The sequence below is a fragment of the Syngnathus leptorhynchus genome, chromosome 9 (genome assembly GCF_054491065.1).
Source record: "Syngnathus leptorhynchus isolate UIUO chromosome 9, UIUO_Slep, whole genome shotgun sequence".
NCBI classification, from domain to species: domain Eukaryota; kingdom Metazoa; phylum Chordata; class Actinopteri; order Syngnathiformes; family Syngnathidae; genus Syngnathus; species Syngnathus leptorhynchus.
In genome coordinates, this window is record NC_141203.1 from 13,195,316 (window position 1) to 13,221,369 (window position 26,054).

At 47.6% G+C, this 26,054-nt stretch overlaps 4 protein-coding genes across 23 annotated transcripts; 1 reads left to right on the forward strand and 3 right to left on the reverse strand.

Moving 5' to 3' along the window:
- Positions 1 to 40: 40 nt before the first annotated feature.
- stat4 (signal transducer and activator of transcription 4) lies at positions 41 to 5,676 on the reverse strand. Of its 6 annotated transcripts, none has more exons than XM_085919806.1 (24): positions 4,996 to 5,676; positions 4,780 to 4,915; positions 4,538 to 4,673; positions 3,943 to 4,041; positions 3,770 to 3,868; positions 3,623 to 3,701; positions 3,454 to 3,539; positions 3,230 to 3,381; positions 2,989 to 3,147; positions 2,827 to 2,919; positions 2,706 to 2,765; positions 2,609 to 2,629; positions 2,383 to 2,473; positions 2,273 to 2,314; positions 2,095 to 2,178; positions 1,926 to 2,024; positions 1,708 to 1,843; positions 1,589 to 1,638; positions 1,431 to 1,525; positions 1,148 to 1,284; positions 869 to 1,060; positions 743 to 788; positions 254 to 359; positions 41 to 183 (listed from the first exon to the last, which is right to left on the reverse strand). In XM_085919806.1, exons 2-24 carry the CDS (start codon positions 4,905 to 4,907, stop codon positions 166 to 168), a joined length of 2,208 nt encoding a protein of 735 aa, XP_085775932.1. In that variant the 5' UTR covers positions 4,908 to 4,915; positions 4,996 to 5,676; the 3' UTR covers positions 41 to 165. The 6 variants fall into 6 exon arrangements, with proteins under 6 accessions (XP_085775932.1, XP_085775931.1, XP_085775930.1 ...); XM_085919805.1 differs by having other exon boundaries at positions 254 to 362; XM_085919804.1 differs by having other exon boundaries at positions 254 to 362; positions 869 to 1,284; positions 4,538 to 4,625.
- Positions 5,677 to 5,803: 127 nt separating this feature from the next.
- maip1 (matrix AAA peptidase interacting protein 1) lies at positions 5,804 to 7,367 on the reverse strand. Its single transcript, XM_085919817.1, has 5 exons — positions 7,008 to 7,367; positions 6,683 to 6,754; positions 6,413 to 6,539; positions 6,160 to 6,310; positions 5,804 to 6,066 (listed from the first exon to the last, which is right to left on the reverse strand). Exons 1-5 carry the CDS (start codon positions 7,326 to 7,328, stop codon positions 5,988 to 5,990), a joined length of 750 nt encoding a protein of 249 aa, XP_085775943.1. The 5' UTR covers positions 7,329 to 7,367; the 3' UTR covers positions 5,804 to 5,987.
- tyw5 (tRNA-yW synthesizing protein 5) lies at positions 6,941 to 10,369 on the forward strand. 2 transcript variants are annotated; one of them, XM_085919816.1, is made up of 8 exons: positions 6,941 to 7,693; positions 7,871 to 8,025; positions 8,095 to 8,164; positions 8,233 to 8,277; positions 8,361 to 8,498; positions 8,566 to 8,653; positions 8,724 to 8,840; positions 8,921 to 10,369. In XM_085919816.1, the coding sequence occupies exons 1-8, from the start codon at positions 7,613 to 7,615 to the stop codon at positions 9,196 to 9,198; spliced, it is 972 nt and encodes a 323-aa protein (XP_085775942.1). In that variant the 5' UTR covers positions 6,941 to 7,612; the 3' UTR covers positions 9,199 to 10,369. The 2 variants fall into 2 exon arrangements, with proteins under 2 accessions (XP_085775942.1, XP_085775941.1); XM_085919815.1 differs by having other exon boundaries at positions 6,944 to 8,025.
- lrrfip1a (leucine rich repeat (in FLII) interacting protein 1a) lies at positions 9,259 to 25,873 on the reverse strand. 14 transcript variants are annotated; one of them, XM_085919801.1, is made up of 25 exons: positions 25,203 to 25,414; positions 22,139 to 22,225; positions 20,027 to 20,044; positions 19,863 to 19,934; positions 19,282 to 19,323; positions 19,076 to 19,126; positions 18,382 to 18,444; positions 18,208 to 18,306; positions 17,899 to 17,994; positions 17,525 to 17,596; positions 17,146 to 17,226; positions 16,937 to 17,038; positions 16,373 to 16,399; positions 16,173 to 16,298; positions 15,997 to 16,068; positions 15,572 to 15,742; positions 15,401 to 15,493; positions 15,172 to 15,264; positions 14,981 to 15,073; positions 14,625 to 14,745; positions 10,547 to 10,596; positions 10,304 to 10,415; positions 10,154 to 10,233; positions 9,975 to 10,079; positions 9,259 to 9,830 (listed from the first exon to the last, which is right to left on the reverse strand). In XM_085919801.1, the coding sequence occupies exons 1-25, from the start codon at positions 25,290 to 25,292 to the stop codon at positions 9,723 to 9,725; spliced, it is 2,124 nt and encodes a 707-aa protein (XP_085775927.1). In that variant the 5' UTR covers positions 25,293 to 25,414; the 3' UTR covers positions 9,259 to 9,722. The 14 variants fall into 14 exon arrangements, with proteins under 14 accessions (XP_085775927.1, XP_085775925.1, XP_085775926.1 ...); XM_085919799.1 differs by lacking the exons at positions 19,282 to 19,323; positions 19,863 to 19,934; positions 20,027 to 20,044 and adding an exon at positions 18,815 to 18,844 and having other exon boundaries at positions 9,261 to 9,830; positions 18,265 to 18,306; positions 25,203 to 25,873; XM_085919800.1 differs by lacking the exons at positions 9,259 to 9,830; positions 9,975 to 10,079; positions 10,154 to 10,233; positions 10,304 to 10,415; positions 10,547 to 10,596 and adding exons at positions 10,848 to 14,062; positions 18,815 to 18,844 and having other exon boundaries at positions 18,265 to 18,306; positions 25,203 to 25,855.
- Between the last annotated feature and the right edge of the window lie 181 nt (positions 25,874 to 26,054).

The following is a 26,054-nucleotide window of genomic DNA, read 5'->3' on the forward strand; positions in this document are numbered from 1 at the left end:
CATTTGTCACCTTGTTCAACAAAATGAACAATAAGACATCTTTTGATTGTGCAAAAACTTTCTTTGCCTTTATTTCCTCACATGTCATTGCGCACTAAAATGCCCAACTATGAACAAAATGAGCAGGTTCTTCTTGGTTTGCATCCTGTCAATCCGCTTTTATTCTCAATAGGAAGAATCCATCTGGAAAAGAAAATGTTGAGTGTGATGAATACAATCGGGTGGAGCGGTTTTCCACTCTTGTGTGACTCACAACGTCCATGTCGAAGTATAGGGTCTGGTTAAGCATGTCAAACTCTCCCGGGGTCATCGGCGGCTCGGGCGAATCACGAGGGGCCGACGGGGGGCTCACGTTGGCGCTGCTGCGCCAGATGAACAGACAAAAATGACTCGTCAATTCCGACATGAATATTTGGAGTGATATTAAGATGGATTCGAGGGCTGAGGTTTCAAGGGAAAAGTGGAGAATTCTTTCTTTATTCTTCTCATGATACCCCTTCAGCTTGCACCACTGAAAGCAATTTTTTTTCCTCTTTTAATCTTTCCTTCAATTTCAAGCCTGTGTCCTGTGGTGGTGTGATTCTTCTTTAACGTGAAAAATTGGACTAAAATCGGGTCAATTTGAAGACATCTTTGAAGAGGAGCTGCATCACAGCGCCCCCTATTGGCGGCTTCCAATCCTCCTGCATCCTCCAAAATGAAAATGACGATAAAACATAACAGCATCGTGTCGTGACCTCACCGCATTTCCGAGCAGGGGATCAGGGTGGACGCTATGTATGGATCAGCTGGAAAATTTGAAAAGAATGTTACTTTGATCAAATTCCCGTCAGCAAAATCAAAAAGGTGGGCGGACTGGAACTCGTGCCTTTGCTCGGTAGATTGTTGTAAAGCTGCCCGAAGGCTTTATCCTTAGGAATGTCAGGATAGAGGAACTTGAGCGGGTTGGTAGGGACCAGCCCGTCGGAGATCACTTTGTAGTGGCGGATGATGTCAGGAAAGGGGAGCGTGCTCAGCAAGCTTTTGGTGTACGGCTCCACCGAGTTGAACGTCGCTTCTTCTGTTGTAAAAAAAAAAAGAAAAAAAAAGTCACCTGGGTAAAGAAAACCTCGCACGCACGGCCGGCCGGTCGGTGGAAGGTGGTCACCGTTGTCGCCGTGCTGCACCCAGGTGAAGGTGATTCCTCCAAGATGGCTCTCGCTGAAGCGCAGGAGGAAAGTGCCCGACTCCTTCTCCCGCAACAGAGTGCGCTCTTTCTCTTTACTCACAAATCCCATGATGTAGCTACAACAAGAAAAGAGAACCATCTTTTGTTTTGCTATTCAACGAGAGAGCAATACAAAATACACGCTCACGAAATCAAATCCAATTTACGAGGTTGAAAGAAGATCGGAGGCTTGAAAATCAGGTCTAACAAAGTCAGCCCTTACTTTTGGTTCCACACAGGCAGCAAGTGCTTCCTGACCAATTCCAGAATCGAGTCCAGCCATATCCAGAAACCGAAAGGCTTGCCTGGAATATTCTCCTGAAGAGAGAAAAACGAAATATGACAAATATCCATCAAAATGCTGCTTGGAGACTTACGTACCTTGGAAAACTTGGACCAGTGGACTTGGTCACTATTGGAGAAGTGTTGACCTAGCAAAAAAAAGCAAAGTAGTCAGTGGCAGGAAAAAAATGAACTCTGCAGCACAAGGCCAATCCTACCAAGAAGCTTTTCTCCCAACATGTCAAGCTGTTCCTTGTTGAGACCCTGAGCCGAGTTAGTGCAGAACTGCCAGCTAAGAACCTCAGACAGCTGAGCCCAGGTGGCTGCTGGCGGACTGCTAAAAAAGCCCAAATTCTGCGGGCGGGAGTGAGCGAAAATGTGGACACGTTCTGGGCTCGCCTCGGCTAACAAGCCATCCAACCAAAAAATGGCTGACCTGCGGCTCGTGGCTCAAAAGGTTGAACCACATGATGGAAGCCCAGGCGCCCGGCATCTGAATCCCGTTGGAAATGACCACCAGAGGCAGGGAACACGTCTGGAAGCAGGTTTGAAGGTGCTGTGACCCAAGATCCCCAGACCAGCCCCGGACGTCGGCCGGCGCTTACCTCCAAGTCAATGTTGAGGCCCTGCGTTGTCAAGTGGGCCTCAAAACTCAGAGAGTGAAGCTCTTCTGTCACAAAAAGCAGACTCTGAAAAGAAAAGCACACAAGGACAGAATAATCTTCGGGGCTTTGGCTCAATTCCAAGATCTTTGTGGTTGACCGAAGGAACATGAGGGATTACCTCTTTGCTCTTAGCCGAATTGCCGCACTTCTTCTCCTTCAGCTGTCGGGAGTGACAAGTTCAAGGTCAACGCGCGTGGGTCGGCGCAACGCCAGCCGCCTAAAACGTACCCCGTGTCGGAACTCGGCGGAAAGGCAGCCGTTGACCTCGTCCACGTCCATGACTTTGCTGGTATTGGTCACAATGAAAAACTGCCGACTTCTACGGTTGAAAATAAAAGTCAAGCGACGCCTTCAACGAGACACCACGACAACCGTCAACGTGTCGTTTGGAGGGACAACTTCCCGCCACTCCGCAAACGGCAGAACATCCCGTGTTGAGGTTCCCTGTACTCACACTTGGCCGAGGGGGAGGTCCCTAAATGCAAAAAAAACAGAAGGAGGATCAAATCAAATTGTGCAACATCTGCAGAGAAGAAGAGCAAAACACCTACTTGTCAAACGTTGTTTTCACTTTGAGCTGATAATCCACCGCTGGAAGTTTCACCAGGAGCCTTCAGAAAAGGCTGATTAACCATCTGACCAATGGACGCAACGGCTCCAAAATGTACCCACCTGACTTTGGTGATGAACTGCACCCCGGTCTTGATGACCAGCGGTTTCTGCGGATGCGTGGCCATGCAAGGCTGGTGCTCCACCACAAAGGAACTGAGGACACAACGCGGATGGGATTGTTTTGGTTTTCTTCCAAAGGCGTCACGGTTGGCGCACAACTACTTCTTGATGATGTGATAGATGAGGTATTTGAGGCGTTCCTCCATGCCAGGCTTCTGCGCGGGGATGGGGTCGCTCTCGTAGGTGACTTTCAAAACCAGCTCGCCGAGCTTGTCCAGTTGCCGCTTGAGCTGGAACAGACTCTGCGCCGTCAGAGTGAACCTGAACGACCGCGGGAGAAACGTTCGTCTTCTTCAAGTGCCGCGTTTTCTCTTTCTTTCCCGTCTCCCAAAATGTGGATTACCAACTCTGCAGCTGGTCAAGGCCGGAGAGCAGCGGACTCCCGATGATGGCCAATTGCTGTTGGCGCTTCCAGTCCCCAAGCTCAACGCTGAGCTGAGAACTCATCAGGTCGTCGATCTCCTGGATGACCACGGCCATCTTGGACATGATTTCCTAGCCAAAGAGCGGCACGTTGGGTTGAAAGAAAAGTGCTGGGCGACAGCGTGCGCTCAGACGCCTGCCTACCTTCCTTTTGAAGTCGAGTCTGTTGAGTATTTCCTGTAGTCTGGTTACTTCCTGTTTCATCAACTCAGAGTTCCTCTCCGATGGCTCTGCGAAACATCAAACGAAGATACCAGATGGACGGCGCTAGGAAGTGCGGCTCTTCTGCTTTTTGCACGTTTCTACAGCCAACCTCGAGACTGCAGGGTCTTGTAGCGGAAATCAAAATCATCCTGCATGTTCTCGATGCACTTGACTCCTTGCTCCATGATCTGTGCACAAATCCTTTTTCTTGGCTTTGTTTTGAGGTTGTTGTTTTTTTACATCGGGGATATTTTACTTGCACACCGGTCCGGATCATCCCGAGTCTGTGGTCCAAGTTCTTTTGCCTCTCGAGGAGCGCCGAATTTTGCTGTTGTAGGGATTTCTCCAGTGGGCTCTGTTCAAACATGTTGCGTTCCAATTTTGACCCTCCAACAATCATGTTCACTTCATCTCAACAATTATTCAAACCTGCTGCTGCGTGCAAGCACTGGAGAGAATCCGCCGTTCTTGTTCCAGGCAGTTGGCGATCTCTCTAGACATGGCCGCCGGGTTGCTGGCGTATTTCATCTGCAGAAGATGATTTTTCACCAGTCACGTCAACTTGGTCAAAAGAAGATGTCTCTTGCTTCTGCAGAAAGTAAATTTCCCCTTCCGGGGTTGAGTGCACCCTCACCACCGAGTGGAGAACAAACGCTTCTGTGGCAAGGGGGGGGGGATTTTTCTTTCCATCATCTCAATACAGTCATGTCACGCATTTTCTTTTGCAGATGACAAACAACACCTACAAGACGTTTAGTTTTCCTCATTTGGCTTCAAAATTGTTCAAGGGTCAAGATAAGCCACTGCACGTTTCGTCATTCAAAAAAAAAAGAATAAAGACAAAAGTAGATGAAAAAAATAAAGAATGTTATCTTTTTTTTTCTATTTCACTTGAGTTTTTAGTCCAGAAACTTTCCTTGAGAGTCACGGGGTTAGGCGGTAAAAAGAAAAGTTTAAAGTGCACTTGATAAACAAAAGAGCCTTGACTTCCTTTTGCTGTTAAGTGTGGGCCTATCTTACCTACCTGTAAGTGCTGCTGCGTAATCCTCATGTTATGTCTCTGCAGGAAGTTGCGCTCCTGAGACAATGCCACCTCCACCTGGGACAACATGCTGGAATACAGCACCGCCGCCACGGAGACGTTGGCACACGCAGACTCCCTAATGACATTTTGACACTTTCCATTTGGGCTAAACAATTCCAATTTCTTTCTTCAAAAATAACCTTTGGCCTTCCATATAACGCCAGTGCTTTGTGTAACCTCACCAATCCTGTGCCTCGATCCAAGAGGCCAGCCCCTGTCTGATGTCCATGGGAAAATTGTCATCATACAACTCATCCACACGCTGGAGTAGTCTCATCTCCAGCTGCTGAATTTGCTTCCACTGGCTCATTTTGCACACTTGGGTGAAAACGACAGTGTCTTGTTATCCGTCAAAGCGTCACATTTGAAATGAAGTCGGGGAATTGTTGTCTTCTTACCTGAGGCGTGTTCCCGTCAGTGTCGTTGACTGTGAGGTGAGGTGAGCACGCTTCTCTTTGACTTTCGTTTTCAGTGCGCTTCATATTCAGGAAGTCTTGTAGTCAGGCACTTGAAGCTGCCCACCTTTGCACTTTTTTTTCCTTATTATTTGATCAACAATGATGCCAAGAAAACATGAAGACATAATAAAGTGTCAATTCAGATAAAAAAAAAAAATTTAAAATCATGACTTTGGTAACGCTGTTTGACACGGACGACTCCGGTGCTGATGGTGGCGCCAATGCTCATTTAGCAAATAATGAAACTTCACAAAGTGACGTCTGACTTTTTGCTGTTTGAAAACACGTTATAACACATAGTTTGGTTATAAAAATGCGGACATTTTTGAAAGTATATCATTGTCGGGGTGATTGTGGAAGGCATTGAAGAGACGGCACTATGGTTTGACCCGTTGCTTGCTACGTAAACACATCCGCCATATTGAATGTGTCACACCTACACACAATGAATGTCCTTATTCAGAGTCAGCTGAGTTTGCAGTATATGTTGACCCTTCGCCCATGTATAAAGACCAAGTCGTGTCTTGATATTAAATGAAGGCAATCATTTATAGGTGGAAATATAAATAAAATATGTACTTACACACTTTTACAACAAGTATTAAAAAATAAATAAAAAGACTTGACTATGGCCAACAAAACTGACAGCGTGTCGAGAATAATTGTCAACTGTGGAGCCCTTTGCTACGTTTCTGTAATTAAGGGCTGTATAAATAAACTTGACTCTGTGGCAACAAGACACATACACTTCTTGAAGGTGAAATGAACAAAATTCATTTTATAAGTGGAAACTACAAAGACAAACCCTCGGGGAACATCATCTCAGTTGGGTTCTGAAATCTTGCAGACAGTATCTTGTGGATTCATTCATTCAAGTTCATGTTTTGGGGCACTTATCACAGGATTATTATGATTTTTTTTTTAATTGTGCCTCAGTCTAAAAGCTTGGAGTGCTCTATCCGTGTAATGGTCCAGTCCGGTGCCACCCCTTTAGTAAACTCCCTTTGAAATCTGTTAATAGCGGAGGGAAAAAAATGATGCAGAATTCAATGCAGATTTGAAAAGAACACAGGCGGGCAGGTGGAATGTGCAGTTAACACTCACTCATAGTTAGCGGTAAGCAGCCTCTTGCTCTCCGGCTCCCGCTCTGCACCAATGGCCACCTGGAAGACGCGAGTTCCCTCCAGAGTGTCTTCGGGCAGATGCGCGCCGGTCAGGTACCAGAAACGCATCAAAATACTCACAAACCTTCTCCCTGGTGGACAACACTGACAATATATTACTCAAGTCTTTCTAAAGTTGAATTTGGGGAATATAGCAGTGGTTGATTTCTTAATTTAGGGACATCAAAACTGACCCGTGTCATCGTAGTAGATTCCCACGTCCCCCGGCGTGCTGTACATGAGCTCGTCGGGCCGGGCAGACAGTGCCGTCTTGTGGCTCGGCGGCAGAAGGCTGCACTTTTCCTCCAGCTTTCCGATTAACTGAGCCAAAAATGCAAAAAGAGAGCGATGTAAGCCAGAAATTCTTCAAAGGGTGAAAAATGTTTTGACTGGTGGGCGAGCCATCGAGCAAGATGTGCTGCTGACTTGACAGGTCACCCGCCGGCTTGGCAACGTGTACTTACGTCACCGGCCACCAGCCCCTCGAGAGCTGCAAACTGACACTGTGACAGCAGCTTGGAAACATGGCAGAAAGCCTGAAGACACAAAGCACACAGGCAAATGCCTTTGCTTGTCATTTGGAAGGGACTTCCAGATGGCGGAATATGACTCGTCATCAATGTAAACCATCATCCTCTTTTTGGCTTACGCTTTACAACTTAGACTAACATCATCATTCGAGCTATTTAATCAGGTCCAATCAATTCAAACCACATATTGGGTGGGCTGTGTTTACAAATGGTCCACACACCAAGAGGGGCGAAGTGCACTTCTACAAATCCAACAAACCTGTTTAGCGCCTTCCGTAAACTCTTCTATGTTGAACTCGGAATCAAAGTAAGCTCTGATGAGGAAGTAGTAGACCCGCGTCCGAAGCCAAATGAAGGGATTCGGGATGCCGACGACTACCACCTTCTGGCTGGGTTTTGGTTCGCCGCGGTCGGAGCTGTACGCCCGCAGCGCCACCACTTCCCCGACCCCGGCGGGACAAAGGACACATATCTGGGATTTTATACACCGTTTTAAGTGAACGCTTTCGTGGGTTGTAACGCGAGTGAAACCGCGTAGCGACGCCAATTTTGAACAATTTCTTAACGTGAAGAGCGCCATCTTGTTCCAACGGATTTCCGGTCCGTCACTTTGTACCGTTCGGCTGTCATCGCTCAAGCACTTGTCATTTTTTTTAAAAATCTATAAACTATAGTTATGTTTATAATTCCTATTTTTTAAGTCTACCCTGAACCCAAAATGTAAAACTTTGATTCATATTTTAGAGTTCACTATTAAGACCGTTTTGTACCGGAACAACTGTTGTTGCCGGCGGATTACTGTGAATGTTACACAAAACACTGTCCTGTCATGTACATGGCATTTATGTTCCAGTTGATGTTTAAATGGCGACTCAGATGAAAATATCTGTTCCGGTGTTTACAGAGGTGGACAGGGATGTTTTTCTCCGACAAATATATCCAAAGGTGATGTTTTCAACTTCACTCAGCCTGTACATCAACTGGTGTAGTACCTGAATAAACTGTGGGGTTTCAGTTTTTGACTCATTTATGTCCGCCAGCCACAATCGTACTTTACCTTTCAGAATAAACATTACCGTTGTACCGTGTTCGCATTTGAACACCCTCCCTTCCCCACCCCAGCGTATTCCTGCTGTGTTGCGAGGAGTGTCTTTGGGTCCCTGCGTGGACAAGTGGACTGTGGAGTATCTTGCCCAGAAGGGAGGTGACAAGGAAGTGAAGATCCATGTCTCCAGCTTACCACAGATGAACTTCCTTCAAAAAAACTTTGTATACAGGTGAGCTCATCTTCACTTCAAAGCAGCGATTCAAACACATTGGTCAACACGCCTCGTGGTGGGGGACAGGACTCTTCCGTTCCATGACTTTGTGAAAAGAACGTCTGAGGAGAAACATACAGATTTCTTCTTGTGTGAGGTACGTCTGGATACGCGCTGGACATGACGATAAAAAGACACTTTATGACATTTGAAATCTCATTTCAGGACGAGAGCTATTACCTTCGGTCCCTGGGAGAAGATGTTCGAAAGGTACGAAAAGAAAGACTTGTTGTGCTTCTGTTAGGTGTCATGTAGCAACTTGCTGCATTCTGCCTTTGTCGTGTTTTCCTCAGGAGCCAGCTGACCTGCATAAACAGTTCCCCGAGCTAGCGGAGGACTTTCACATCCCCAACTTCTTTGATCCTGGTCAGTTCTTTTCCAGCGTCTTCCGCATCAGCTCTCGCCATCTGCAGCTGTGGACACACTACGACGTGAGTGCAAAAGCCGCAAGGGGAAATTTCCCCTTGTTGTTTAACATTCAAGCCTCGCACTCTCCAGGTGATGGATAACCTTCTGGCTCAGGTGACGGGAAGGAAGAGAGTTGTCCTCTACAGCCCCCGGGATGCATTGCACCTCTATTTGACAGGTAAGTGGGTCATGGGTGAAATTTTGGTTTGGTGGTGGATCTGTTTTTTTTAAATCTGCGCTTCGTTTAGGTGACAAATCCCAAGTCTTGGAAATTGACTCGCCCGATGTGAACTTGTATCCCGAGTTTGTGAAAGCTGTGCGATACGAATGCGTGCTGGAGCCTGGTGATCTGCTTTTCATTCCTGGTAAAACACCTTCTGCGTTCTTGTCCGTCAGCGCTTGCGGGTAAGCTGGCAAAAAAATGAGATTTGTGTACGTTTGGCAGCCTTGTGGTTCCACAACACCCTGGCGCTGCAGTTCGGCGTGGGCGTCAACGTCTTCTGGCGCCAGCTACCCGCCGACAGCTACGACAAAAAGGACCCGTACGGCAACAAAGACCCCGTGGCCGCGAGTCGAGCCCTTCAAGGCCTCGAGAGGGCGTTGCGCTGCCTCGACGAACTGCCGTTAGAGTACGCTGACTTTTACGGCCGCCGCATGATTCAGCGAATCCGTGAGCGAACCTTGTGCCAATGCCCGTTAAGCCCACAGGTGGACTTGGAGTGATTTCACGCCATTAAAGCACAAACATTTCAGGCCCTAAAAAAAACAAAAAACATCATAGGCAGTGGCAAAATTGCAGCAAAAGTTTGGACACTTTATTGCACAAAGATAACTTTTGTTTGTTTGACACATTCATAATTTAAGCTTTTTTTTTTTTGGTAAACAGTGAAGCAGCATTTCCCTCAGTGTCTTTGACGTCTTCACCGCTTTGAGTCCCGGATGTCACATTTCATCAGTATCATCTAAATACTTTGGCGTTGAAATGCAAAGTGAGCAACAACAACAAAAAATGGCAAAAACACTCAGATGTGCACTTTGATTTACAAAGACACACAGAAAGCACACGCTCACTCGTTGGCGTTCCCAAAATGTTGACAGCGACGCTACGGTAAACCAAAGGCGAGGAGAGCAGAGAGCCTTGGATGCGCGTCGGCGCTCATGTGGAGCTTCCTTCCGCTCAAAGCGACTTCCCGCTTTCTTACCAGACTCAACGAGAGCTGGCGGGCGCATGAGGAGTACGGTTTGGGCTACGGCGTCTGGGCCATGCCGCGGCTGGACTTCATCTTCTCCAGCCGCTTATTGAGGTGGCTGTTGTTGGACTCCAGCTCGTCCACCTTGTCCAGTGCCGACCGCAACTGAGACAGCCAAAGTGGGCAGATGCTTAAGTTAGCTACATGGAGGCTTTTCAATAGTTTGTTTGCCACTGTAAATTCGAACCATCGTAAAAAAAAAAAAAAGAGGAAGTATTTCAAGCTCAACGAGCGCAATAAAGGGCGTACCTCTCGCTGCAGCTTCCTCTTTTCCGCTTTGAGATCATCTTCCACCTTTTCTGCATTTTCGGACGCTGACTTGTAGCGGCTCACCTGACTCTCAAGTCTGCTCACCTGCCGCAATGATGAAGGAAATACGCTGTATAATAAAACCCATTTCCTTTCTGTTTTCATGTTTGTGATCTCACGTTTTGTTCCAGTGCAGTCACTTCTTGCTCTGCCTTAACTAGCTTGAACTTCATGTCGCTTATTAGCCTGCTGGAATCTCCTGATTGAATGAACCAACACCCAAATATTAGTCAATGGCGGCTGAAACATGGATTGCTGTGCGTGCTTACTCTGCAGCTCAACGATGTTGGGATCGCTTCCGTTTTCCAAAGGTTCACCCTCTGCACTCAAACTGCCACCAGTGCCATTTTTCTGGTCCACTTGAGCTTTTAGCGTCTTGATCTGAAAACATAGCAAGAGGGGGGGGGGGTTATAAGAATTTCATTTTACTGTACTGTAAATGGGTAAGAATTGCTGATCTAGAAATGCATTAAATCCATATTCTTGGAGGAAAAAAACCATCAATGACTTACCTGCTCTATCATTTTTTCCCGCTCATCCACGAGTTTCCTGAGACGAATCTCTGAAAAAAAAAAAAAACATTTTTGCAGCAAATCGCAGCAAGCCACAAAGAATATCAGGGATGTGCCAAGATCAACATGACTACATATCAGAACTGCACAAGGAGAAATAAAATAACTAAGTGAACATACCATGAGTGGGCGGGGCCAAAGATGCGGTGTGGGAGCTTGGTTGGGAGGCAGATGCATGCAAAAAAGTGCAGGCATCCATGGAGGGAGGGGTTGACGGAGCAGAGCGTGAGGGAGGGAGGGAGGGAGCTCGCTTAACATGCATACAAACTCAGGAGAGAAGGCCACACGCCACAGGTTGCAACTACAGCACACTTGCAAAAAAAACAACAACACACTCCCCATGGCAAAATCCATCCACAAAAGAGAACATCACACATGGGCAAATATGAGAACTTTACACAAACAGTAGAAGGTAAACTCACTTTTTGGCATTGAAATATTATTACATGGAAGGAAATACAAGCCAAGTAAATGGAACATCAACACTATGCGTCCACCAGACGGCGCTAAAGTAGTAATTATATTGCTTTGTTATACTATTTTTTACTAATATCAAGATAGGCTGCCAAAAACTATGAATGTAAATTTGAAAATTGCAAACAGGCTGTGGACAATGAAATGTTTCACAACTATGACATGAGTGCATTTTTCTTTTTTTGGTTCATATTTTTTTATTGTGGATGGACCACACTCAGTAAGTGCAACAAAAAGCGCCATGCATTGTTATGTGCATGCCGCCATCCTAACCCCAACCCAATCCCATCTCGACCCCTGACCTTGAACACTTCCACTACTTGCCGTGGGTGAAATATACAGCCTGGATCGACAAGCATGTTTCATTTTAAAAAATGCTTTTTCTCCACTTTGTATGAATTAACTTCAACACAAAGAGCTGAACAAGTTCCTTAAATAGAGGGGGGGGGACCCCAAAACATCAACAGCATTGTTGAAAAAGCTTGCAAATTTCATTCTCATTGCTTTTTGGCACATACAAAATAATAATAAAGCTCATGACGTCTATTCTAAAGCATCAATCCAATCAGGTAAAAAATAAAAACTGCCTATCACACCAGAGAGTCATTTTGAAAGGTAAGCTCTAAGTCATCTTGCAGTCATCTTTGCCCTTGCTTTTTCCCTTCTTTCCATTTTTCTTGCCGTCTTTTCCAGAGACGGGCGTCTCGATGTTGCTAGGGGTGGCGCTTGCATCTTGGGCATTCTCAATGCTATCTACCGCTAACGGCGCGGCCTGAGCTGGGATTTGGTCTTCGCCCGTGGTTTGTGGAAGTCCAGCGTCGGAAGGCTGGTCGTCCTTCCCGTGGCTTTCTTCACTCATGTTGTCGAAATGTACATTGATCAATACGTTTGGCGTTTCAGTATTGCTATTATTATTCTTATTCTGACTGCATTCATCTGGCAGGACTTCCACAGCCATCTCAACGTCCGTCTGCTCCGGTGGGACTGCCTCGCTATCCTTCCCGTTCTTGTCGGTTTGGAGCTCATCTCCCACCTCAACTCGCCGCCGCTCAGGATTTTCCAGCGTCTCCATCTTCACGGCGGCGTCCAGGTCCATGTCGTCAAAATCAAAGGAGTGTGCTTTGTCATCTTCATGGTCGACATCCTCCACAATGTCTTTCTGGTAGGCGCGGAGATCGGTGACTTGATGGTCACCTTTCATGCTTTCATGCTCCTCTGCAGCAGCTAGGTTTTCATTGGTGACTTGATCGCTCACTTTCTGGGACTCCAGCGTGTCCAAGGCAGCGTCAACAAAAGGATCTTCGCAAAGCAAAGTCTGTCCGTCGGCAACGAGTCCGGCTCGAGTCTCCTCCACGTCAAGGTCATGCGAGGATTTCTCCGGCTGGACAAAAGTGAGCAAGTCGTCATTGTCCCTTTTCAAGCTCTCCTCCTCCTCTTGGTTTGTAAACGTTTGCTGTTTGAAAACAACCTCCGTGAGGCGATCGGGTCGTAGCGCAGACGACGGCGACGAGTCGCCGATGTCATAGGGAGACGTCACGGACACCCGATTGTGACTTTCTGAGGCTGCTTCATCGCAGCTTTCGAACTCTGCTATGGAGTCTTCTTTATTATCGTTGAGAGTTGGACAACTTGTTTCACCTTCATTATGGACAAAAGTCGTTTCGCCTGGACCTGAAACGCTCGTGGTGTCAACTAAAACGGCGTCTTTGTCAGGACTTTCAGATTCCGTGATAGGATCTGATCCTTCCTGCGCTTGGGCGGAATCCAAACTTTCTTTTGGCGCTTGCGTTGTTACTATTTCTCCCGTTTCCAAATGTTGACTGTTTTGCATTTGCTCCATCTGGCTTTCTTGGAGATGGTGAATGTTTGCGGGCTCCGCCTGCTGAGTGGCTTCTTGAAGGCACTGGATGACGTGAGCAGAGTCTGCGTTTGCTAATGGTGCTCCTGCGCCTTCTGTCTGGAGCTCCGTAGCCACATTTCCTCCCTTGTTGTCCCTTTGATGACTTAGTTCCTCAGCTCCTTTCCTTTTGCCTCTCCTCTTCTTTTTTTTCTTTTTCCCACGGACTTCTGCGCTCTTACCGGCAGGCTTGGTGACATTTGTTTCTGCGTCATCGCTGCTTGGGTCAGCAGTTTCCTGCTGCAGTTCAGCGATGGACTCGGGATCGGCGACTCGCGGACCAGATTGCGAATCTTGGGCGACCTGTACTTGGGAACACGATTCAGAATTATTTCCGTCTTCTTGTCCGCCGTCAACCTTCGCATCTTCCACTTGGGGACACGATTCAGAACTTTTGACATCTACTTGGGGGCACCATTCTGGCTCTTGAATGTTTGATTCAAAATCTTTCACATCTCCATGGGGAGATGTTTGGACATCTTCTACTTGATAGGATTTAGATTGTGGAATATTTTCTTGAGGGGATGGTTGCAAATCCGTTTGGAGACCAAATTGAGTTTCTCCAACGCCTTGCACACGGGGACACGGTTCAGCGTCTTCACTATCTATAGGACACGATGGGGAATTTTCCTCAGAAGCTATGACGTCTCCCATCTCTTCAGGAATAAGCCCCAGATGGGGGCACGATTCAGAATCTTTGATTTGTTCTTGGTGACTTGATTCGGACTCATTCGCGCCTAGTGGGCAACTTATTTGATCTTGGGGGCACAATTCTTGGACAGCTTCTATTTCGACCAAATGACCTTTTATTACTGCGTGTGTCTCCTCTAAATCCGAGTTGGCTCGTGTAACTGTTTGACCCGTCGCGTCATTTTCTTGAACGACGGCGTTTGCCATCGGCAAGCCCGGCGGGCGAAGGCCGCTGTGGTTTTCTTTCACGGACCCGGACGCCTCATAAGTGTCCGAGGAGAGCCTATCGGCAGCGCTCGGCTGACTCGTCTGGCCTTCCTCAAACACTTGTCGGCGCTCTTCTTGCTCCACCGCTTCCTTTCCTCTACTTCTCAACCGAGAGTCGTCTGAGCTTCCTGAGAAATCACGGAGAGCATACTTTGATACGAAGACAGCGTTTTTCAAGAGAAACCTCCAGCAGGAGCGCGGCGGCAGAAGACAAAGCTAAGAACCTGCTTGATTCAGAGGAGGAGCACAAGACGTGTAGAAGAAGGCAGGCAGGGAGAAGACAGTGCCATTGAGATTGTGACGAGAAGCACCAAGGATATCCATTTGGACGTACGACGGGGAAAAAGATTTTCTAAAGGATTAAAGTGCCTTTTCCCAAGCATGTCACTTGAAGAGGAACTACACACACTTTTAGAAGGCTTGACTTATTCCAGTGAATACTGCCCATACTTCACAGTATCTAATCAATGTCATTTAAAGAGCTAAAAGGTCTGATTGAGCAACTCATAGTGGCCGTGTGTGGTTGGTTCCTCTTTAAGATCGACCAGACAAATCAGAGAGGGAGCATGAAAACTCAAGATGTTAGTCCAAAAGCACACTTGGCCTACTTCAATTGTACATTTTGGAAAGTAACATCTTTGGTCGGGTTGTTGGAAAGCCATGCAAGAGAGCAAAGACGATTTGTTTTACCAAGCACGCTGCTCCCCTCCGCCGGGGAGCTCGGCGAAGCGCCATCGCCGCTGGTGGCCGCGTCCGCCTCGTTGGCGTCGCCGTTGACGCTCAGGTCGGGGCCCAGCACTATTCCGTGTTTCTGGGAAAAACAGTCACAAGCTTCACATAGCTTTCAATTTTGTCTGATGCAAAAGTCAACGCACTTAACAATCCTTTAATTGGCGATTCATTCCAATTTCCTAGTGCAAGCTCTGGAATTTGGCCAAAAGCAAAACTTCCCGTTCAATTTCCAGCAAGCATACTTGACACTTAAAAGACGAAGCCCGGCCGACCGCAGTCAGTCGCTCGGAAAGGTCAAAGAGCAACCCGAGTACCTTTAGAATATCTTTCAGCTTCACCACCTCTTCTCTGAGATCGTCTCGCTCGGTTCGGATCGCGTCCGTGTATTCTTTCTGTCGCTCTAAGGCCTGAGCACATTTGCAGTTGACAACGGAGAGGAAAGCGAAAGACAAGACGTCATGCCGGCGGCCCGAGAAGATGACACAAATACACAATCGGGCCGTACCCCAATTTTCTTATCCTTCCACTCCACTGTTTCTTGGAGATCAGCTATTTCCCTAGCAAAACTCTCCTGCTTCAAACGTAACTGGCGAATCTCCTACAGTGGCCAGAGAAGAAAGAAGAGCAAAGGAGATGGAAGCAGAGGTGACGTGGGGAAAGGAAAATGTGCGTGAGACGAAATCCCGGCATGCAAGTTTCCAGCCGCTTCCGCGTTGACTCGAGTCGACGCTCACATTTAGCAGCTCCTCGCTTTGTTTCAGCGTCTCCTTCATGTCGTTGAACTGGAACTGAAGCACACTGTGGGCGTGCTTCTCATGTTCGAAATCCTGCAGTCACAAAAGAGAAATCGAATTTCAATGTACCCCGTGGGGAAAAAGTGCCGTCCACAGTCGCGGGCGCCGTACCTTGAGCTTGTCCTCGAACTGCCGCCTTGACTCACACAGGAGTTCCTCCAGTTCCATCAGCGAGTCTTTGAGCGTGTCCACTTGGTACATCAGGTTGTTTTTTTCATTGTCCAGCTGGGCGTTGGACACCATGGCCTTGCGGTACTTCTCCTCCACCTCTGCTAACGCCTCCTGTAGAAAAAAAGAAAAGAAATTCAGACATCTTCCTCCGTCTGTAAAGTTCCGCAAGATGTGCAAGTAGAAATGTAGAAATGAGAGAAAGCATTGATGCAGTGAGCACACATTCTAACGTGGGACAGATGACAAGAGCATTACTTAAGTAGCCAGAAAAGAAAAAAAATGAATTGAAAAATGTGCGAGAGTTTTAGTTGTCTTCTGGCTTCTCCCAACATGTAAACGGGGAGCAAACAGTCTCGGGTTTCTACCTTGACTTCTTTTAGGTTCTGACTGTACTTGGACTCCACATCTTGAATCTGATCCTTCAGTTCATGAATTTCCTGGGGAAAAGCGCAGCAGCAAAGAGCAAGAGAAGCATTAAGTGGCAGCAAAGCAGGAAGGAAGAAGGTGCGGACGCCTAGACACAAATGCTTTCTTGCGCTACCTTGATTTCTCTCGAGGCACTTTCCGCATCGACGGTGAGGGCGCTCTCGACGCTTCCCCTCCGCGAGGAACTCCCGCCGAGGGAGGTGAGAGTGGTCGCCGTTAATGCGGAAGCCGCTCGTGAACCCTGCAAAACGCGAGTCCAGCAAATCAAAAAAAGCTAGCACGAGAACCTGCTTAGCGTTTTGTTGTTCCACTTACTTTCTCAGAATAATCCCTGTCGTCTACCTGTGGAGCAAGATGAAAAGCAATGAGAGCAAAGTCAGGCCGGCACGGAGGCCGCAACCATGCGAGAAACAAACCGGACTCAAATCCTTCATTCGGGTCATCAAACACGGTTTAAAAAGGGTTTTGTGACAGAGCGGCTGGCACACTCGCACGCATTTAGCGCATAGGTGTCAAACTCAAGGCCCGGGGGCCAGATAGGGCCCGCCACCTCATTTGATGTGGCCCGCCAAGACAAAGTTTGCATCAACTTTGTGTCATTACTAAAATTACAAATGGTCAAAATAGAGACATTGCTTACAATTTTGAGTTTGACACCTGTGCATTTGCGGAAATAGGAAGCAAACAAAACTTGGGTTAAATTCACACTTGATGGCGGAGGTGCCCCGGTCACTCCAATATCTTTGCATTCCAGTGATTTCAGTCCGACACATAACTCACCAAGACAAGACAAAGACCTTTGTGGGGTTAAGTGCACGATGAAAAGGAAGCACGCGGCAGACTAAAAACATCGGCCACCCGCGGTAGGCGACGACTCACGTCTGAAAAATCAGGAATGGTAACATTGGCCAGATCCCTGGGGAGTCCCCTGCTACCGGAAACGCTTCTCAACAGACTGGCCACAGAGCCACCGCGCTCGTCCTAGAAGAGCCACCCACGGACGGACGGAAGGACGGACGGACGGACGGGCTTGACACCACAACAACAAGAAAATATTCCAGTCTTTGAAAGTTGCAGGCAAGGCTCACCACTGGGCTGGTACGGGCAGAATTGGCCCGACTGGAAGTTCTGGAGTTGGAGCTGCTGCGGTAGCTAGGGTACTCTAAAGGCTGCCAAAGAAACGTACGTTAGGGCTTCCTACCGGAGCAGAACGACGGACACACGCACGCCTAGCACCAGATGCAAGCAACTTGATGGCACGTCAACAACAAATCTCTGCCTACTTGCAAATGTTTTGGGGTGCGAACCCAACCTGTGGCTAGTGGCGAGCATCTGTTACACAATGTTCGCACTGTTAGGGCTCTCAAACCAAAGCGACCGTTCCACACACTAAATGACAAGCCAGAATCATTCCATTAGCTCACACCAAATATTCCATCATGCCTCAAAAAAGAAAAAAAGACTTACTACATGGGAGCCAGAGTTGGAGCCGGACACTTGGCGCGACCCGGAATAGAGCCCGTCCTCATATAAGGAGCTCTGGATTTCATGCGACATGATAGAGACCACAAGGGCGTTTTTTTTGCTCACGCTCAATTCAGCATGTTCACATTCACACATTTCTATTTTCTATCTTCTAGAAAGCGCTCCGTTTCACAACGTTTGCCGAAAAGCCCTCAATCAGGCGCTTAAGAACCATGCCGCTAATGACGCTCCGGTCCATAAAAAGTCCAAAGCGATATGACTGGCTGACCAAGTGTGATGTTGGCTAAAGAGTCTCCCTGCACAAGTGCAAGTGGAGGGCAGCCCTTTTTTTTTGTGTAGCTTTGTTCCATACGAACCTGGTAGGAACCAGTCGAGGCCGGGTTCCTGCCTGCGGTGGCGGCGGCGGACAGGCCATTGAGGCTGTACAATTCAGACGAGGCGGCGTACGATGCCTGAGAGAGGGAGCCCACATAGCACATCGCCGGTAAGCCCGGGCGGGGAACCATTTTCTATCATTGGAGGATTTTTTTGGTTTTGCCAATGAACAGGAACAAGTGCCCCTGATGACGGGTCACATTTGGTGAATCTTATCGTATCAACCCTGCCGGGAAACATCACATTCAAGTGTGCCCCCCAAAATGACTCTTACAGTTTTTTGTTAAAGCTTCAATTTCCTCAAATGTGATTGAAACGGAATGATTTGAGTTTTGACAACTACTAACCCGGCTGGATAGAACACTGTGCTCATCATCGTGGCCGTTCCTCTACAAGGCAAGAGTGCAAAAGTCATTTTTCAAAGGTTAGGCCAAGCCGCAGGAGTTACCGAGACAATCACATACGTCCTTATCTTTGTGCTTATGTTTCTTCTTTTTCTTGGACTTATGCGAGAGCAAGGATGAGCCCTTGAGAGTGGCAGAAAGAAAAAAAAAGAAAAAAAAGATCAGCAGAAGCTTTCAGAAATACACACAGCGGCATGCAGCGCATGTGAGAGAGAGAGAGAGAGAGGGGGTGGGGGGGGTGTTAAGCAGTCAGGGTAACACCACAAGGCCACCAAATGTGAGATATCCACAATCAGCAAAAAAAAAAAGTCAGAGTCACATGGCGTGAACATGTGCAAAAGAGGAACGTGAAACTCAGTAGTACTTTCTTCATAGTTAGCAGTAACTGTCAAGATTAATCACTGGTGCCTCGCAAGCTCAGAAGTCGTGCGATGGCAGGCAGTTAAAAGAAAAAAAACATGAAGCACAGCACAGCAAATGATCGTGTCGTTACCCCGGCGCCGTAAACTGCGTCAAGATCCGACTGTGCAAGAGACACCAAAGCATCAACTTTGAAAAAGCAACCTGCGAGTTCAAACCACTCCCGTGTGACACATTTGTGGCATCACATCGACGCAAGAAAAGCTTCCTTAAGACAATAAAAAGCTTGCGCAATCCGACCAACATCGGCACGATGTGTTTTCGCCAATCGAAATTCTCCACGATAGCCACACGCTGAAATCGGAAAACGTGTTGACACGGATTTGATACTGACCCTGGCGCTGCCTCGGCTCCCCACAGACATCCGTTCGTCCTCATCTGAAAGCTGCGAGAGAAACGAGACACATTTCAAAGGGAGGGCTGACCACTTTTTGCCAATGGATATTCATTATGCTCCATCATCATCATCAGCCAAGTTTCTGATTTTTGCCACTTTGCGGCAGCAAGATGTCCACAACACAATCCAGGTGGTCTACAAACCGTATGCGTGTGCGAAGGTCGCGAGTATCGCTCACTGTCCTCCTGCACGGCGGTGGCAAAAGATGAAGGAAGGGAAAAGGAGATGGATGAAGAGTCGCAGGTCATTTGAAAGAGTTCACATCATCTGGACGGGCTCAGCACTCAAGTTCTTGTTGCTTTCATCAGGATTAGTAATAGCTCACCTCAAACAACTCAGTTCATTAATCAGAAATGAAGGACCTTGTAAAGTGAATTCAGAAAGTTGACTTCACTTGACAGGGACTTCAAGCGCTCTTGACATGTTGCTCAAAGTTACTTTTCTTTAGTGGCGCTTGTCGTCAAACAATCGGCGTGCAGTCAAATCAAATCAACTTTGCTGGTGAAATTCAAACTCAGTCCTGACGTGAGAAATTAGACACAGCGAACCAACGGCATGCGGGCCCATACCGAGAGGGCGCGAGAGGGCAGATGCTCAGGCGGACTGCCACCTCGACCTTTGAGGTGTTTTTTTTTTTTTTTTTTTTTAAAGGGGGACACTCCAAACGATATCGTGCATGGAAGTGAATGAAAAGTTAGTGGCACGGCAGGACAAAAAACGCTACCATCCATTGCTCAATATCGCCCCATTTGCTGTCTGATCGGTCATCTGCTTTAGGATTCAAGCCGTAATATTTCTAAAGGATCAAAAAAAAAAAACAATTGCAAGTTATGGAACACTTCAACCGTGGTCAAGATTTACTGGCCACACACTGAATACCAAGCGTACCTTCTGCACCTGAAAGATCTGCGCACCACCAGCAACCGGGGCAGAAGAGAGAGAGCGAGAAACAGTACGGAAACAGAAATAAACCAGTCAGAAAATGGCAACTGAATAAAAAGCAGCCAGTAACAGGTGAAGGCTGAGCCAAGAGGCAGTCGGGAACGTTAGGTTCCTTGCAGTCGGTGGCGCCAATAAGATGCTTTGCCCAACATCGACAGATCACACAAAAGAAGAACAAGGACAGACAATCCGTTAGGTCATGGAACTGAGGAGATTTGTTTCACATAAAGAAACTGTGTTAAGCGATACCAACACAGTCACGGAACAAATTCGACTCACGGTGCCGCCGTACCGTTTTCTACCTTGTTGTTCCAAACAACGCAGAACGGGCGGTGCCAGTTTGTTCTGTCGATCTTACTCCTTCAGGGAAAGTGTCATAGTCGTCATAGTGGTGGGAGGATGAAAGGCAACAGCCAATCACTGTGTGACACATTATGGACTTTGTCACGCATCAGGTACTTTCATGCACACAGCCGTAAGATTGGGCCTCTGGCTCCCATGCGGCTAATTTGTTGACGCTTCCAAATGGCTTGTAGCCAGAATCTCTCAAGTGAGAGCAAGCTTACTTAGGCAGTTGATCGCCAAGCTAAGCTAAACTAAGCTAAGATAGGCTAAGCCACTTTTTCCGTTCCGGGCTGCAGATGGGGAATGGAACTAAAGTCACGATGATCCGTTTGATCAGTTTGAAGATGAGAGTCCTCGGCATTTTATTGCCGTATCACTCGGCGATGCCTCCAGTGTGCTAATTGCCAACCTTTCCGTCCCAGTAACTCGGCACTTAAATCCAGATTTACTAGCATCTCTGTTGTACTGTGCGCTTGCCCAATAAATGGATAGACCGCTTTGGGGAACAGATTTGCCGCTTACCCCCTTGGCGACCTCATTAACGCTGGCTTGGATAGCGGTACTGCCCTTGTGAAGCCAATGTTCTGGCTCCGGTTCTGTTAGGTCAAGTTGTACCCATGAGCTACTGAGGCAGAGTTGCCGGTTCAACAGCGCGTTTGTCCCGGATCAGCCGTTTGGGTGCCGAAGGTCAGTGTCGGACATTTGTGCAACGATGGGACACAACGGCACATCCATCCGATCAATGTCGTAGTTAAGGTAGGACCCAAATCCTGACATCATTTTGCTTTTGTCTTTTATTTTCCATCCACACGAGCAGTTTCTCCAATTTGGGGTCTGAGGGAGCGAGGTCACCAAGCCCAAGAGAAACCCAGACAAAGCTTTTGCTTAACAGTGTCTGGACACCAATTAGTTCCAAAGCCAAGTGGCTCACGAAAGCCAAATCATGGACGGAGTCGTACAATCAATCAGCTTATCATGTTTGTACAAACGCTATTGAACTCACCGCGCTGGCCTTTTGGACGGGGGGGCTCCGAGGGCGCCTGCCGAAGGCCGCCCTCAGTCTCCTCCCCGCCAGGAGACGCCCGGCCGTTTTTGTAGACATCAGGGCACCGGGACAGACCGCATTGTTTAACGGTCGGTCGGTAAGAACCGCTCGCAATTTCAATCCAAACGGGATACAGGAAAGCAATGTCAAGACATCTGCCGTCGTGTCCAAGTCTTCAGTTTTGCAGAAAGCGGTCCTTTACCAAACGCCTGACGGACGGCGTGCCGTGGCCCTCATTGCTCGAGTCAACAACACGAAATGAGTGCGGCACTGCAACTTGGACCGCAGAGCCCAACCTGCTAAGCTACTTTACAACCGAGTTAAGGGATTTAACGCACATACACAAAACAATGGTCAGTAATCCCGTGCATATGACTTCAGGACCTGTTACGCTGATGGCGCTAACGCTTCATAGCTAAGTCGCGGCAAGTGGGGGGGCAGGGGTCTGTCTGCATGTATGAGATTACGTGACTCTAATAATAGGGAGCTAAAAAAAGCCCCTTTGGTAGAGATCAGACGTGCTAAACCAGAAAAGAAAGGCCACAAAAACAACAAGTGAGGAACGCAAAAAATAACGCCACCGACGTTTGTCGGTTCCGGGTTCAAAACTTGGCCCAGGCCCAACCAATTTGAAAAGACAAAGAAAAGCTCATTGTATTTTTGTCTACCTCTTTTTGTTGCCTCTCAAGCTCCCGCATGCGGATCTCTCTGGCTTCCGCCCTCGCTGCCCTCTTGGCTGCCAGTCGGGCCTCGGCCTGCCAGGGCAACAGGAACAAAAACAGAGGAAAAGGAAATGGTTATGATCAGGACATTTAGATTTATACACAGGCAGGCGCTGACACAGCAAAACCTCACCACTCGTCTGTACTACTTCTGTTTGCGACATTTTGTTTCCAAACGGTAAAAATCAGTGAATTATGGGATGTATTTCGAGTCGTGTTTAGAGAACATTGCCATCGCTCTACTCGCCAATGAATGGAACCAAGGGCCTTTTCCTTAAAAGGAGCTCTTAGAGCACGACTTGTGTGTGCGCGCGGCTGAAAGAATGCGTAAGCATTTCCTTCCTCTAACATTGCGTTTTGCCTCCAGGCAGGGGTGCAGAAGGAGGGGCTAATGAGTTTCCTTCATGTCACTCAGCATGACCAAGCAACGGGAACAGCTAGCAGGCAGAAACAAAGTGCAAACTTTTGAGCATCTTACAGAAAATCTACTTTATGATTGCTTGTATCCAAATAGTTGGGCCTGCCCCCCCATCAAGTGTGAAATGACACAACCACTATCACGTCAAAGCTAAGCAAAGCTGCGGAGATTAGCATTATCAGCGTGGGCGTCTGATCATTTAAGCGCACAATTGATAGTCGGGGGCGGCAGCCGGTCGCTCACTGGCGTAGCAATGGCAAAGTGCTGGCGCTCCCGTACGGCACGAAGGAAAATATGCGGTACAATGTGTCGGGACAGGCGCTAAAATGGCCGTGGAAGTGGCTTTTCTTGAAATGTCAACTCACTTTGTTAGCTGACTATGGCCGGATGTAGCCACCCACCCGTTTTCCCAAATGTAACTCAACAACTTCAACAAAGAACTTAGCTGTATAAATCATTTGTCACACTTTGTAATGAGCGATTTTTCTTGGGAGTTGTTATCGCTGCCACCTTGAGAGGGATTCGCCAAACTAGGCCAAAAGACGTTTTTTTTTTTTCTTCGGTCACAGCTATTTATATTGCCCTCAATGGACTAAATGGGACATAATTGAGCACACCCTCCGGGGTGAACGTCAAGACAAAGGTGCCGTGCCGTGCGGCACCAAATAAAGCTTCACGGTCACTGACTTAAATATGGATTTGGACTATTTTTCTTCCTTCATTTTGAGAACCTTTTATTTCATCCGAGACCTTCCGCTGGACACCTGAGCTCCAGCGACCACCATCCACTTCCTCATGTTGTTGCCAAATAAACAGGAAGCAGTTTGCGATAACAATCTGATGAGATGATGTCATCCAGAGGAAGTGAACACAAAGTGGACCACATCCTTTTAAGGAGAAACAGTACTGGCAGGCAGCTTTAGGGGGGGCGCAAGTCAGGAAATAGACCAGATGGAACCGTGTTGGCCCCAAACCGACAAAACCCAATGTGGGCTCTTGGTGGACATGAACTTTGCTTGTCCCCGCTCCGCTCACAGTAATGATTAACAGGCTGGCTTGTTTTTCTTTGCCGCCATCTTCACCACCAAACCCCACCAGACTAATCCACTCCTCAAACACCCCGCTGAGCTTTCCCAGTGAGGACAACCTGCCCGTTTTAATCTTCTTTTTATTTTTTCAAAGTGAAGCAGCTGATGTGGCAATGTGCTCCCATTTTTCTTGCATACCTTCCGACTTGTATTGAAACCCAGCCAAAAAATGTTCACTTCAAACCACCGCATGGGTCCTTGACACATTTTTCATTCTTCCACTGCATTGGCCGTTGGTCCGTGCCAGCCAGCCAGCGGCGGCCACTTGCCACCCCCACGGCACAGCCGTCCGTGTCCCACACTGGCCTCCTCCAAAAGCAGGGTGTTGCGACAGCTGATCTTTCGGCCATGCTATTTTTAAACACTTTAGGCCAAGTCATCAGAGTGCTTGCTTGGACCACCACCACCAACCGCTTCGTCACATACTGTATGAGCAACTTGACTTTCAAGCATTTCTGCGCATTCTTCTGTGGCTTTGTATTGGGCACGGAAGGCCGTTATGAATAACTGGTTAGGCAAGCAAAGAATAATGACATTTTTGACTGGGTTCTCATTCTTTCCGTTCCATTTATTTCTATTGTGCGGCCTGGCGAGAGGAAAAGACTCTTGAGCAATGGCGGCCGGCCTCTTCCGAGCATGCTAGGGAAACTAGACAATTGGTGATGTATTCTGTGACTACCTGGATTATATCTCACCATTCTACACATTTCTATTGCGCTCAGTGGTGACGATGACAAACAATGATCAACTTTGTCTCCTGAGCGGCAGAGCAAATGACACCACATTTAAATGATCAAAGTGGGGGGGGGGGGGGGGGGGGGGGGGGAAATCCTGCCCTAACCTGAATTCAACACGTGTTTAGAAACAGTGTGCCAAGTGCAGTCTTGTGTTACTCCCAGCTGGTTGTGGTTGCAAGTTAGTACATGTGTCTTGCCGATTAACACCAACATCATTTTCATCACACTGACATTATATTTGGAGACGTTAGGTGAATCATTTGTTGGTTTTCACTAGGATGCACTGTAATCTTCTGGTCTGGGCCAGTTTCACCAAGTATGTCCATCATCTCAAGCATAGATCATATTACAACTTAACAATGGGTTGTTGTTTTTTAATCAACATGAATTGATGTTTGTCTGGCGGAAATATTCAATAACTTGCGTTAGGGATGCCCTAAACAAATTGTTGTTTCTCACTTGACAGGTCTGAGTCACATGAAGGTCATTTTGCGTTAGGTCAACAAGAAGAGTTGGTTGTTTTTCACCCAAAATGAGAAATCTATTTTTATATCTGGCTGATTCAACTTTAAATATACACAATGACGAACGACCAGAATATTTGCTGTGAGTCACATCCTGGGTCAATATGGGCTCGCTGGTGACTCGTTTTGTGCTTTAAACACCTTTGGGACAATCAAAACAATTCGTTTTTCTCTCAATGGGGAAAAAAACACCGGTATAACGAACTTTTGTCACTCTTTCAAGGACAGATCGGAGTTACTCACGTCTCTGGCGATGAGATTGAGGGCATCGTCCTCTGCCGTGGTTCTCTCTTTGTTACTGTTTCTTTTGCGTCCTGTGCCCTGGGTGCCCATGTTTGAACCCACGGGAGGACCTGTTCGAACACACACAGCACGGCACGGCGCGGTTGTGGGGGAGTTCGCGATCGGTACCACCGGTGCGTGTCCGACCCACAGCCAGAGGAAGCCGGAGACCAATCACCCAGCACACGTCAACTTCAAACGAGGGCACGAAACAAAACGCGTCTGCGGTCGTCACGGCCACACATCCGTTGTTCACGCGTCTTCCTGACTTTCCGGACGGCACGGCACGGCAGCCAATCTTACGCGCGGCTCGCTGCCGTATCCATTTCAAATGTTCGCATCCTACCCACGTGGGAAAGTAAGCATTTTCCTTTTACGCGGCGCTACCGGAAAATTAACTCAACGCAAGCCCGCGCTATTAAAAGCCACAACGTTAAATCAATAGGATGAGTTAGAAAGTTGAAAGTGAAACATCGATGGTGTTGGGCGGGGGACGAACTTCACTTCAAATCGTCACTCAACAACGCTGCCTTCAATGAACGTGGGAATATGCCGAAGTCATCGAGGGTTTGACAACGCCACGCAACTAACCCCAGACACGACTCGCTGGAAAAACACGCAGTGACGTTGGAGTCATGTCGATGAATGACGGGTGTTACTATTTCACTTTGAGACTCCCGCCGAGTGCAGTATGGAAAAATAGAATCAGTTCATTTGGAGAGATGAATCACGCGCGTCACAATCAGTGCGCGAGGCTTAATAGTTTTCTAAAATTCCATACGGTATGTGAACGCAACATCCCATTCTATTTTT